The 13,018-nt window shown below is 56.4% G+C and overlaps 2 protein-coding genes across 5 annotated transcripts in view; one reads left to right on the top strand and one right to left on the bottom strand.

Annotated features, from left to right (window-relative positions):
• LOC106049637 (leucine-rich repeat and fibronectin type III domain-containing protein 1-like protein) overlaps nt 1-4,617 on the top strand; it is a 54,227-nt gene extending 49,610 nt beyond the window's left edge. Inside the window, exon 4 of one of the 3 annotated variants that reach the window (XM_066984698.1) lies at nt 1,921-4,617. In XM_066984698.1, coding sequence (XP_066840799.1) covers nt 1,921-2,431 — 511 coding nt within the window. In that variant the 3' untranslated portion in view covers nt 2,432-4,617. The remainder of the gene's footprint in view (nt 1-1,920) is intronic. The other 2 variants (XM_066984700.1, XM_066984699.1) reach the window with 2 other exon arrangements.
• Nucleotides 4,618-7,833: 3,216 nt separating this feature from the next.
• On the bottom strand, nt 7,834-12,463 carry QPCTL (glutaminyl-peptide cyclotransferase like). Of its 2 annotated transcripts, XM_066984711.1 has the most exons (7): nt 12,207-12,460; nt 10,788-10,928; nt 10,408-10,701; nt 9,284-9,436; nt 8,725-8,824; nt 8,212-8,328; nt 7,834-8,083 (listed from the first exon to the last, which is right to left on the bottom strand). In XM_066984711.1, the coding sequence occupies exons 1-7, from the start codon at nt 12,426-12,428 to the stop codon at nt 7,938-7,940; spliced, it is 1,173 nt and encodes a 390-aa protein (XP_066840812.1). In that variant the 5' UTR covers nt 12,429-12,460; the 3' UTR covers nt 7,834-7,937. The 2 variants fall into 2 exon arrangements, with proteins under 2 accessions (XP_066840812.1, XP_066840813.1); XM_066984712.1 differs by lacking the exon at nt 8,725-8,824 and having other exon boundaries at nt 12,207-12,463.
• Between the last annotated feature and the right edge of the window lie 555 nt (nt 12,464-13,018).

Below are 13,018 nucleotides of genomic sequence, written 5' to 3'. Positions count from 1 at the left end.
AGGATGAGGGAGGACTGCTGGCCAGGATAGGCCATGAAGTTAGTTCTCCAATCCATCTCTTGCAGTGGCTGGTCACTATAAAACAGAGCTGAACAGAAGTCTGAAATGTTAATTAGCTATTTATCTGATAATTGATCATTGGTATGTGTTTTGGGATGGTGAAGGTCAGGCCATGAATAACTCTGAGGGCTTGTTGTGCTGGTCTGCAGCAGTTGCTAAGTTTGTACATTTTCCCATGCATTAATGCTGGATTTTTTTTCTCATTTATCTTATTTATCTCAAATTTATTTCTCATTATGCACACGCTAGGAGTTGTTAATGTCGTTTGGGTGTTTCAATTTGACAAATGGATCTTTGTGGAGCTTCCTCTCCAACCCTGCCTTTCCTGCAAAAAGAAAAATAATCTCATTAGCCTTAAAGCCCAGCCCGTGGCCACATTCTTTGCAGGTCATGAAGCTGCTGTTATAAATGAAGAGTTGAGGTTTGGGAAATTCAGATTGGAGATAAGGGGAAAAATATCTACTAGGAGGGTAGTTCAGTGCTGGAATGTTGCCTGGAGAGCTCATGGAAGGTTTTCAAGGGTTGGCAAGGTAGACGTGTGGTTGACCTGATCGTCTGTTGGTGGTAGTGCTGCTCTGAGTGGGACGCCGGGCTAGAGATCTCTGGGGGGTTCTATGAATGATGGTACATGGGCATTTTTTTTTCATATTTACAGAAAATTGGTTGTTCTGCATGAAGTAGTAGTAGACGTGTCTGGAGAACATTCCTTTGAAGGTGTAGTTCTTTCTTTCCAGTCTAAACACATATAGTCCATAGTCCAATGGATGACTACGTGGAAAAACATGTATGACAAGCAGATAGTTTGGGTGGTTTTTTTTCCCTCTTTTAATCGGAAACAGAGCTTATGATTCGTCTGTTTTTTCTTCGTCTTTTAAAAAGCGTGGTGGCCAGGAGAAGGCCACGTTCCCACTCACTTTGAACAAATGTATTTTGTTTAAACTGACTCCTCTGCAACAGCACTGCTTCACTCCAGTGAGAAATCTGAGCCAAATATACGGAGAGCTGATCTGCAATGAGATATATTGGGATTCGTATGGTCATTACCATGGTCTGTGGGAATGTGTTAACATAGCATACAGCTCTTCTCCTGGGATCCTTCTCATCTGTTGGTTTAGTACCCATTCATGCTTCTTTGTGGTAAATGAATAATTGGAATTTACGCAGAACAATCCCAATGTTAGGGTTGGATCAAGGGGAGGAGGTCAGTCTGTGCTGTTATTTGGGTACAGAAGACGCCACGTAGTTGCGAGTGCACGTGCTCTAATTGTTCTTACTGGCTGCCTGATTACGAGACACTGAGCACCACGGAGCTGCTGGAAGAGGGAATAAGGTTAATCTGTGGACCAAAGGTTTGAATTTGCCTTTTTTCCTTTCGTCTTCACAATGTGCTTCCTGTGGGTGTGAGATTACTAGAATACATTTTAACTACCGAGTGTTGCAGTTGATCCTGTTCTGCCATTTAAGCCCTTAAGTATGTTCCCTTATAGATTTTCAAACGTTGACAGTATTCCATTCTGCATGGGGCACATAATGCCCCCTTTTAGGCTGAAACTGTAGAAATAGAAGATAATGCAGATCAGAACAGTAAATCAGGTCTGACTTCTCCTCCAGCCGTCGCAAGCTTGTGCATTCCAGTCCGTGTTTGTTTGAAATGGCCGAGGTAAAGACATTTTCACTGCTAAAATCTGTATTTTCCGTCCCTACCGAGTAACCTAGGGAATGCTAGCTTTTTCTGCTTGTTCCGATTGCCATGCTTGTCTTCTGCTCTGCTAGTTTCCTTACAGCAGGCACCGATAGCTTGAATTGGTCTCCTTAGGTTCGATCCGCTTGGATGTTTACTGTACTTATTTTCTTTTCCAGGATGATCCCTGCTGCTAGTAAATCCTTCTTCTTGACTGATCTGGTTGCAGGACGTGAGTACGACCTCTGTGTCCTTGCTGTTTATGATGATGGATTGACATCTTTGACTGCAACCAGAGTGATCGGATGCGTGCAGTTCACAACCCAGGAGGAATACAAGCAGTGCCGATCCCTTCACGCGCAGTTTCTTGGAGGAACCATGATCATCATTATTGGGGGCATCATTGTGGCTTCAGTTCTTGTCTTCATTTTCATCCTCCTCATGAAATATAAAGTCTACAACAATCACCACAAAAATAAAACTACTAAAGTTAATAATGTCTGCTCTCAAACCAATGGAAGTCAAAGTGGCTCGATGGCTCGATCCACTTCTAAACTTGCAGAGAGGCGGGAAAGTTTGCACCAAGAGTGCTCGGGATCTTCCAGCAAAGGAAAAACTGTTGTAGACTTGGATTGTGAAAAAGTGACTCCAACCAACACAACCTTTTTAACAACCGATGCGTTATCTTAATGGCCATTTGACAGGACACACCAAGGTGGTATTGCTTGAAACATTTTAATGCGAGTGGTTGTATTTTAAGCTTCACTACTATTGTCTATTTTTAAGATCAGATGGTTTAAAAAATATTTTTTTAATCTGTAAACAGTTCTTGCATTCTTAACTATTTTGTTTCAATATATTAAATATAAGTGTGTGATTTACAAGATTTTTTTACTGGTTCTTTTATAGCATACACCTCTGGTATCAAGGCAGCAACATAGCTAAATTCTGATTAGGTTTGTCTGTAGTGAAATGCACTATTTTTTCATTTGGTTACTGACCAGCAGCAAAGACGTACTCTCAGGATCTTCAGACTTCTTTTCTCACAGCAGAGTCACCAAACTACTCATCTCTTCAAGGAATGATGTGTTATAGAAAGTCTCAATGCGGAATTATTTATTGCCATAGGTATGTTGTATACATGCTGCTCACAAAAGAAGTAAAATTAGTAGAGGTTCCCTATGGAAAAAAAAAAAAAAAAAGCACTACTCTTTAAAAAGAAAAGAAATAAAGAAAATTGAAAGTACTTTAAGTACTTTACCATATTCTCTTGGAATTATTCGCTGGCACAGAAATATGGACTCGTATTGTTTGCTTTGTAACAGCTGTTATCTGTCTAGGCTGTGCCTTTGAGAAACCTCCTCTTGTTCTTGGAAGTCAGATTTACCTCTGGGCAGGAAGAAGCCCCCGCTTTTTGTTCTTCCTAAATTGTAAAACTTCACAAACCGGTTGAAATCAGGTGTGTTCCACTGTGCATGTTTTTGCTATGCTGAAAACCATGCCATAGTCTCCCGCTCTGAAAGCTGAAGGTATTTTTCTCTCTTTTTATTTTGGTGGTAAATTTGTTGAGCGAGGACCCGCAGACGAAAGCTCCCGTGTCCTGAGGCACGCTGCACAATCTCACTGTGACACCTCATCTTCAGATGGCTTTTATACCAGTCTCTTCTTTCTGTAATGCTGCATGAAGCGTAATGTAACTGGCTGATAGATGAATTATGTGAATGTGTCCGGTCAAGTCATTTTAACGCATCATATGGAATGAAATGTTCCTTTTGTTTCAAGGAATACTGGCAAATCGAGATGGACCCACAGTTTAGGTTTTGAAATATGCACAAGAGGAATTGGTGACCTCGACCAAACAAAATGTCATCTCTGCCATCCTCATTGGTCGCTGATCCTTTGCAAAGTACCTAGCTCTGTAAACAAAACAAGAGAAAACAAGGATACCTTTTATTTATTGAAACTCAAGAAACGGAACGAGAAAGCAATTGACAGGAGAGGCTTGCGAGCTGAGTGACTTTAAATCTTTTCAGGTGATTGAGATCTGATTTAGCAAAGAAAAGTATTTCTCCTAACGTTGTCCCTTTAACTGTCTATAAATATTTCTCCTGTTTGACTATGAAAGAATGCTCAAGAAAAGTTACCTGGTGGACAGCTGAAAGCTGTTTAACTCCACTGAAATTAAATACTATATTTTAATACAGTTAGTCTCACTAATTGCCTAAGTAGGAGGCATTTTCTTGAGGTCTCTATGATGCCCAGATTTGGTGAGGTCCATGTTTTGTTCTGAATTCCAAACATAAATTGAGAAGGAAGTAATTGGGGGAGGGGAGGGGGGGATGTCTGTTATCAGGTATATTTGTAAAAGTGAGATAAGGTTGTGCAGCTGCACTCATATCAGTTTTCTTTTATTTAATACATATATCTTTTCCCACTCACAAAATTCAGTGCTGGAATTTGAACATGCTTTTCTGAATTACTGCAACCTGACTGCTACGAGTATCATGAGTGGCTCAGCAAACCTGCACATTAAATCCATTTATTGGTGACATCCTGCCATTTTCTGCCAGTAGCAATTTCTGTCATGCCCTTTTATTTGGTACCTACATGCTAAGTATGAAAACTCTGCTGCTGCTGAGCAGCATCCCAAGGGATTCAGGGGCTGGAGCTGGAAATGCTGCATTTTGACAATTTGCGGTGTGTACTCAGGTTGTCCATCTTATCTTCAAACCGGTGTGAGTTGTGCTAGCACCATCCTTGCTTGCCTATGACAGCAGCAGCAAACTGGATTTGTTTTAACTATTACTCCCTTAAAAAAATAGAATTGAGGTTTGGTGATTCTCTCCGGGTTATTTTAAGAGGTCGAGGTTGGAAGTGACTCTGAGTGCCTGATGTCTCTGTTATACAAGCAGAAAAATGTGGAAGGCAGCAGGAAGCCAGAGCCCACTGATGAACCCTCTGCAATTACTCCATATAAAGTTAGGGAGCAGATTATTCTGGTAATTATATATATACATATATATTAAAAAAAAATAACAGACAATGCAGTCATTAGACAAAGCCAGTATGGGTTCACGAAGGGAAAGTCCTGCCGTGCTAACTCACGATCTTTTTAGGACAAGGTTACCCACCCAGTGGACAAAGGGAAGGTAGTGAGTATGGGTTTGTTTTTTTTAGTCTTTGTTGTTATTTTTGGATTTTAGCAAAGCTTTTGGTGCTCTCTCAGTATCCCTCCAGCATACAGCCGGGCATGGACACTGTAGGATGCGTGAACAATTAGCTGAAGGGTTGGGCTGAAAGTATTGTAGTAACTGGGGTGGCATCAGCTTGGTGGCCAGTCACTGGTGGTGCTCCCAAGGCTTACATTTTAAGACCATTTCTCGTCAATATTGCTAGCAATGACCTGAACGCGGGAGTTGAGTGCACGCTAAGTTTATGGATGATGCTACGTCAGGAGCCATTGGTTCCCTTGGGCATAGAGGGGCTTTACAGGGAGATTGTGGTAGATCAGAAGGAGGTAACGCTACTTGGATGTGTCCAAAGGAGGGCCACGAAGGCGGTGTAAGGACCGGTGGCCACGGTGTGTGAGGAGCGGCTGAGGGGACTTGGTTTGTGCGACTGGGAGGCGACTGAGGGGCGACCTCCTTGGTGCCTACGGAGCCTCCGTGAGGGGACAACTGGTGGTAGGACGTGAGGGAATGGCTGAAGCTGTGCTGAAGCTGGACATTTGGGGTAAGTCACGTTTGCGGCTCAGGCCCCACACCTGTGGGTGCTCACAAAGCGCTTGGACATGGCGACCAGGCCTTAGGTGGGCCTGGGGGGGGCGCCATGAGCAGGACTCGCTGGTCCTCCGTGGGTCCCTTCCTGCTCAGGCCACTCCGCGACTCTATGGTTCTGCCCTCCACGCGCATGCGCAGCTCAGCGGCCGCGCTGCTCCCTGCCGCCACGAGGCGGCGCTGCACGCAGTGCCCCCCCCGGCTCCCGCCACGCGCATGCGCGTTGCTTCTACGCTGCTCTCGGCCTCCCCGCGGCATGCTGGGAGATGTAGTCCTCCTGGCCGCCATGGTGGTCCGCGAGGCATGGCGGGAGTTGTAGTTTTCTGCACAAGTGTAGGCCATCAGCAAGCCCCAGGGCTCTCCATTTGCCCCTTGAGCCCCTCGCAACCCGCTCGTTCCCACTCCTGTGTCCTCACGAGCTTCTGAATGCCCCACAGTTCCCCCGTTTCACAGAATCACAGGATAATTTCCCTTTTGTGCCCAAGTGGAGGCCTTCAACCGTTGCGCCACGACCCCAGGGCCCCTTCAATGGCCACCGTCGGTGTCCCCGTGTCCGTACTTGGTGCCCTGTGGTTGCACCCAGATTCCTCCTTGGAGCTCTCTGGCTCCCCTCTGTTTGCATTCGTTACACTCAGAGCCCTCTTTCGCCTTCTTTTCTGCACGTATTTCACCACAAAGCTCTCCTTTGGCCATCAAATTCCCTCAAGGCTTCTCCAATTTCCAATTAGCACCCGCCAACTTGGCCTGCTTGGCTCTATCAGCACCCCGATGTGCTTTTTGAGGTGCTCCAGAGGCCTCCATTTGCCCTTTCAGCCCCCTTGCACCCACCATCAGATCCTCAGGACCCCTCCCTTGGTCCTCCTCGTGCCCCGAAGCCCCCCGCTGGCCTTCACACTACCCCTAAGGAACCCCACACCTGGCCCTGTGGACTCCGCAATACCACCTGGGTCCCCTCTGAAGGTCTTTATTATGTCCCAGAACCTTCTGGTACTTCTTCAGACCCCTTAGGCCCTCTCTAGTCCCCTCAGAATCCCTCCTGAGGTGCTTGTTAAGCTCCAAAACCGTATTTTTTTTCCACAGTGGTTCCCTCAGCATCTCTGCAGATTTCTCAGGACCCTTTCTGAGGCCCTCGTGGTGTCTCAGAGCCTTCTTTCTGGGGGTTCTTGTATGACCAGAGGTGTATTCTGGGGTACTGGGAGGTTCCTGAGGGTCTGGGTTAGTCCTGGAGGCCTTTGAGTAGGTTTTATGGGTGCTGCGAGGGTCCTGGGTGTTTCTGAGGTGTACCGGGGGGCTCTCGGGGAACTTGGGATAATTTGGGAGGGTCTTGGGGGTGCTGGGAGGTTCCTGGTGGGCTCCAGGACGTACAGCGAGGCTCTGGGAGGGTACTGGGGGCACTGGGATCATGCTGGGTGGCTCTGAGTTCTGTAGGGGACTGTACTAGGGGGCTATGGGAGCAGAACAACGCAATAAAAATCGGGAAATACTTCTTGGAACAGCCTCTGTGTAGGTCATTTCCTTCCAAAGAGCTAGACAACTACTGCTTTTAAGTGCTTTGAGTCTCATAATCTGGTCCCTTCCGTTATCTCCAGGCTTAGATGCTTCAACATTCCAGAAGATTTGAAAAAACAATAAAATAAAAAATAAAAAAAAACACTTTTTAAACCCAATTACATTTGTGCAGTGAAGTGTTCCCAGGTAGACGCGTGCAAGAGGATGGCTTCGAGGTCAAGAACTGGGGCGATGGGGACAGATGCAAGGACATGCATCGATGGAAATGGGGACAAAACAGACCCAAAAAAAAGTTTTGTTTTGTTTTGTTTTGTTTTTTAGAAGAGAGATCTGATTGCAGTGGAAATCCAGAACACCACTGCTACAGGCAGATGAAGGAGAAACATTATGAGAACCAACAGCTCGCCTTCTTGATCATTCCGGTGCTCCCTCGATGTTTAGTTAATATTTAAACACCTCTTTTGAACGTGGATGTGCTTTTTACGTAACGGTTTGCTCTTTCGTGGGTCTGCAGCAACCGCGGGAGTCGCGGAAAGGAAAAACAAGGGGACTGCTGACCAAATTAAAACGAGGAGGACCTCCACGACGAAGCATCCGGCAGCGCTTTGGGGTCCGGATGGGACTTTTGGAGGTCTGGTTGGACCTTCCCCAGCTGAAAACGGGGTCGATAAGACCCACGTTGCCTTTTCCAGCTGGGTTTCCCCCTCTGCGCTCCTGCCACCTGCAGCTACCTCCACCCAGCGAGCCTGTTCCGAACCACGTCCCCGTGGGTGTCCCCAGGGGTGGGTGACAGCGCAGGACACGACGCCAGGCACCGAGGATTTTATTAGTGGGGGCTCCCAGCGCAGCCAGGGGCTGCCCCGACGCCCCGGGGGGGCTCAGGCCGGAGGGTGTCGGGGTGTCCGGGTGGCTCAGAGCTGCAGGAACTCGGCCACGAAGGCGGCGAGGATCTTGCAGAGGTCCTCCACGGTGGGCAGGTGGAGGTTGTCCTCGTTGTCCTCGGTGGTGTGCCAGACCCAGGGGAAGGGCATGGGGATGAGATGCAGCACGGGGACGCCTGCGGGGACACGGGGGGACACAGCGGGGCTGAGCCACGGTGGTCCCCGCTCCCTGCAAGGCGACACGGCGCTCGGTGGGGACTTGGGGACACTGCAGCATGGGGACACGGGGACACGGGGACGTTACCACGTTGCAGGAAGGGGACGTGGTCGTCCTCGACGGGCCCCGGGGCTGGGCTGAGCCGGAAAAAGGGCTGGTCCTGGGGGGAGGCGTGCAGCAGCCCCAGGCTCCGCAGTCGTTTCTCTGCGCACCGGGGACACAAAGGGGACACAGGGGGGGACACAGGGAAAGGCACTCTGTGACACCCCCGTCCCCATCCTGTCTCCATCTTTGTCCCCATCCCAGCCTCCTCGTCCCATCCGTGTCCCCCTTCCCATCCTCATGACCACCCCCCGGTCCCAGCACCCACCCTGTCCCTATCCCCACGTCACCCCACCCCATGCCGACCACATGCTTGTCCCCAAACCCACGGGCGTCCCCCAGGTGCCACCCACGCCCTGTCCCCAGCCCCTTGTCACCCCTCCTGTCCCCACGCCACGTCCCCAGCCCTTTGCACATCCGCAGGGCCCGTCCATGCCCTGACCCCACACCCGTCCCCGTGTCCCCACGTCCCCACGTCCCCGTGTCCCCGCAGCGCACCGATGGCGACGAGGCGCAGGAACCAGTGGTGGGTGCGGGGGAAGTGGCTGTGGATGGCGGGGTGCTGGGTGCCCAGCAGGTCCAGCAGCACCAGCAGGCTCTGGGGACACGGCGCGGGGACATCAGCACGGCCACGGGGACACCACGTGGCCATAGGGACACCACCCCCGGATGCTCCAGGACCATCCCAGCTGGGCCACCATGATGGGGGGGGGGCAACCTGGCAGTGCCACCACCCTTGGGTGCCACGGGACCGTCCCAGCTGGGTCACCACCACGCTTGAGTGCCATCACACCATGCTGCCACCACCCTTGGGTGCCATGGGACCATCCCAACTGGGTCACCACCACGCTTGGGTGCCACCACACCATCCTGCCACCACCCTTGGGTGCCACAGGACTGTCCCAGCTGGGTCACCACCACGCTTGGGTGCCACCACACCATGCTGCCACCACCCTTGGGTGCCATGGGACTGTCCCAGCTGGGTCACCACCACCCTTGGGTGCCACCACACCACCGTGCCACCACCCTTGGGTGCCAGGGTGGCGGGGACACTCACCATGGCAGTGATCTGGGTGCCGTGGGGGCCGTGGCGGGTGGCGGCCATGCGTGCCGCCAGGTGCCGGGCGCCGTAGAGCGAGTCGGTGGCGCTCCACTCCTCAAAGGCCTCCTCGCCGTCCAGGAAGAGCAGCTGCAGCGTCACCTCTGCGCCCTGCGGGGACCGAGGTCACCCTGGGGAGGGCCCTTGGGGGCACCCTGGGGTCCCAAGGGAGGCGTCTGGGAGGGAGCCGGGTAGGCCGGGAGGGACCCAGGGGGCTCCGTGGAGGGTTGGGGGGGGGGACAGAGGTGTCCCAGGTGGGCTCTGGGGGGGATCCAGGTGTTCCAGGGCGGGACCCAGGTGTCCTGGGGGTGTCTAGGGGGGGGGCTGGTGTCCCAGGGGGGTGTCTGGGGGGAACCCAGGTGTCCTGGGGGTGTCTGGGGGGGGATCCAGGTGTCCCAGGGGGGTCCAAGAGGGACCCAAGTGTCCTGGGGGGGTCTTGGAGAGGACCCAGGTGTCCCAGGGGGGACCCAGGTGTCCTGGGGGTGATCTAGGGGGGGCCCTGGTGTCCCAGGGGGGTGTCTGGGGGGACACCCAGGTGTCCTGGGGGTGTCTGGGGGGGGACCCAGGTGTCCCAGGGGGGACCCAAGTGTCCTGGGGGTGTCTTGGAGGGGACCCAGGTGTCCCAGGGGGGTGTCTGGGGGGACCCCAGGTGTCCCAGGGGGGGACCCAGGTGTCCCAGGGGTGTCTGGGGGGGGCCCTGGTGTCCCAGGGGGGTGTCTGGGGGGAACCCAGGTGTCCTGGAGGTGTCTGGGGGGGGACCCAGGTGTCCTGGGGGGGTACCCAAGTGTCCTGGGAGTGTCTTGGGGGGGACCCAGGTGTCCCAGGGGGGACCCAGGTGTCCTGGGGGTGATCTAGGGGGGGCCCTGGTGTCCCAGGGGGGTGTCTGGGGGGACACCCAGGTGTCCTGGGGGGGTCCAGGAGGGACCCAAGTATCCTGGGGGTGCCTAGTGGGGGGACCCAGGTGTCCCGGGGGGTGCTCTGGGACAGACGCAGTTATTCCCAGGGGGCTGGGGGTGACCTGGGGGGGGTGGGGCACCAGGGCACCCTGTTGGGGGGGGGGGGGGGGGGGGCTCGGCACCCACCCTGTCCTTAGCTCTCCGCAGGGGCCGGTCGAGGGCGGCCGCCAGCTCCAGCAGCATGGCGCAGGGCACGGCCGAGTCGGTGGCCCCCAGGAAGGGGAGGCGGCCCGGGGGGGGGCCGGGGGGCAGCACCTTGGTGTCGTAGTGACAGGCCAGCACCAGGCGGCGGGGGGCGCCGGGGGCCAGCGTGGCCACCAAGCTGGCGAAGGCCACCGGCCCCCGCGGCGTGGCGGCCTCGAAGGCGTCGAGCTCCAGGTGCCAGCCGGCCGGCAGCGCCGCCAGCCGGTCAGCGATGTGCTGCGGGGGGGGGGACACACGGGGACGGTGACACGGTGCTTTTTTTGGGGGGGGGACACAGGTGACATTGGGGGGGGGGGGCTCACCTGGCGGGCGGCGCGGCTCCCGGCGCTGCCCGGGGGTCGTTCGCGCAGGAGGGGGCGCAGGAAGGCGTCGCGCAGGCGGGGGGGGCGCAGCCCCCCCAGGAGCGCCCGGAGGTCCTGCTCCGAGGGGGGGCCTGGGGGGGGCTGTTTGGGGTGGGGGGGGGTCAGGGATGGGGGGACTGAGGAGGGGTGGGGGTGCTGGGAGGGGTTTTGGGGACCCCATAGGGCTGCGGGGGGGGGCATCTGGGGCTCCAGGAGGGGTTTAGGGGGGGGATCGGGGGGGGGAGGTTGGTCTGGGGGGTCTTGGAGGTTATGGGGGGGGTCTGGGGGCTCCCATGGGGTTGGGGTGTCCTGGGGGGGGGTTGGGGGGGTTGGTCTGGGGGTCTTGGAGGTTATGGGGGGGGGTCTGGGGGCTCCCATGGGGTTGGGGAGCCCTGGGGGGGGGTTGGGGGGGTTGGTCTGGGGGTCTTGGAGGTTATGGGGGGGTCTGGGGGCTCCCATGGGGTTGGGGAGCCCTGGGGGGGGGGGTGGGGGTTGGTCTGGGGGTCTTGGAGGTTATGGGGGGGGGTCTGGGGGCTCCCATGGGGTTGGGGAGCCCTGGGGAGGGGTGGGGGTTGGTCTGGGGGTCTTGGAGGTTATGGGGGGGGTCTGGGGACTCCCATGGGGTGCCCGGGGAGAGGATGGGGACCCCCATGGGACCAAGAGGGGTCTGGGGGGGGATTTGGGGTCCCGGGGTGGGGGTCCCAATGGGGTTGGGGTGCCCTTGGAGGGGGGCTACGACCCCTGAGGGGGGGCGGTCCGGGGGCTTGGGGACATCGCAGGCACCGCGGGGACAGGGACCTGGGTTCCACCCCCCAATCCCGGGACCCTCCCCAAATCCCGGGACCCCCCCCTAACCCGGGGACCCCCCCCCAAATCCCGGGACCCCACCTAATCCCGGGACCCCCCCCAATCCGGGTACTCCACCCAAATCAGGGGACCCCCCCCCAAATCAGGGGATCCTCCCCAAATCCCGGGACCCCCCCCTAAACTGGGGACCCCCCCCAAATCCCGGGATCCCCCCCTAAACCGGGGACCCCCCCCAAATCCCGGGACTCCCCCCTAATCCGGGGACCCTCCCCAAATCCCGGGATCCCCCCCTAAACCGGGGACCCCCCCCAAATCCCGGGACCCCCCCCTAATCCCGGGACCCTCCCCAAATCCCGGGACCCTCCCCAAATCCGGGGACCCCCCCAAATCCCGGGACCCCCCCCCAATCCGGGGACCCCCCAAATCCCGGGACCCCCTCCCCGATCCCGGAACCCCCTCCTAATCCGGGGACCCCCCCCCCCCCAATCCCGGTACCCTCTCATCAATTCCGAGACCCCCCCCAAATCTCGGGACCCCCCTCAATCCCGGTGTGTCCCCCCCCCCTCCGCTCACCGGGCCGCCTCCGGTGCCCCGCTCCCCGCCGGGCCAGGCCGCGTAGAGGAGGGCAGCGGCCGCCGCCAGAGCCAGGAGCAGCGGCGGCAGCGGCCGGGGGCAGCCGCGGGCCCGGGGGCAGAGCCCGGGCACCGGCAGCGGCAGCGGCACCGCCACCGGGCCGGGACCGGGACCCGAACCCGCGGCCCGGGCCCGCCGGGAGCCTCCGGCGCCCTTCCGCATGGCGCGGGGGCGGGGCCTCCCCGAGGGGGGGGGCGTGGCCTCCGAAAGGGGGAGTGGTCTTCGGGAAAGGGGCGTGGTCTTCCAGAAGGGGGCGTGGTCTTTCGAAATGGGGGCGTGGTTTTGCGAACGGGGGTGTGGTCTTTGGGAAAGGGGCGTGGCTTTCGTGGCGGGTGCGTGGCTTCGCTCAGGGGCGTGGTTTCGCGGCGGGGGGCGTGGCTTCTCAGAGGGGGCGTGGCTTCTCGGGATGGGGCGTGGCTTCTCGGGGGGCGTGGTTTCGTGTAGGGGAGAGGCGCGGGTATGGAGCGGGGCGGGGCTTACGCGCGGGGCCACGCCCCCTTTTTCTGAATGGGGGGGGGGGAGGAGGGAGGCGCATGCGCAGTGGTGCCGGGGCCGGGGCTGGGGACACGTGGTGGCGCCGTCGGCGTGGCACCTGCGGGGGGGGGGGTGGCACCGCCGGGGGATGTCACCCTGATGGGACGTCACCCCCGTGGGATGTCACCGTGGTGAGATGTCACCTTGGGGGGACGTCACCCTCGTGGAATGTCACCCTGGTGGGACGTCATCCCCGTGGGACGTCACCCCCATGGGAT

The sequence above is a fragment of the Anser cygnoides genome, chromosome 29, assembly GCF_040182565.1.
Source record: "Anser cygnoides isolate HZ-2024a breed goose chromosome 29, Taihu_goose_T2T_genome, whole genome shotgun sequence".
Taxonomy (NCBI): Eukaryota; Metazoa; Chordata; class Aves; order Anseriformes; family Anatidae; genus Anser; species Anser cygnoides.
This window is presented reverse-complemented; position numbering and strand designations above follow the sequence as displayed.

Coding starts and splice junctions, on each gene's coding strand:
- QPCTL (XM_066984711.1), bottom strand. CDS start 12,428: ATGCGGAAGGGCGCCGGAGGCTCCCGGCGGGCCCGGGCCGCGGGTTCG. Junction 8,329..8,724: donor CCTGCGCCTCGTCGCCATCG/GTGCGCTGCGGG, acceptor CCCGGTGCGCAG/AGAAACGACTGCGGAGCCTG. Junction 8,084..8,211: donor CGTCCCCTTCCTGCAACGTG/GTAACGTCCCCG, acceptor GTGTCCCCGCAG/GCGTCCCCGTGCTGCATCTC.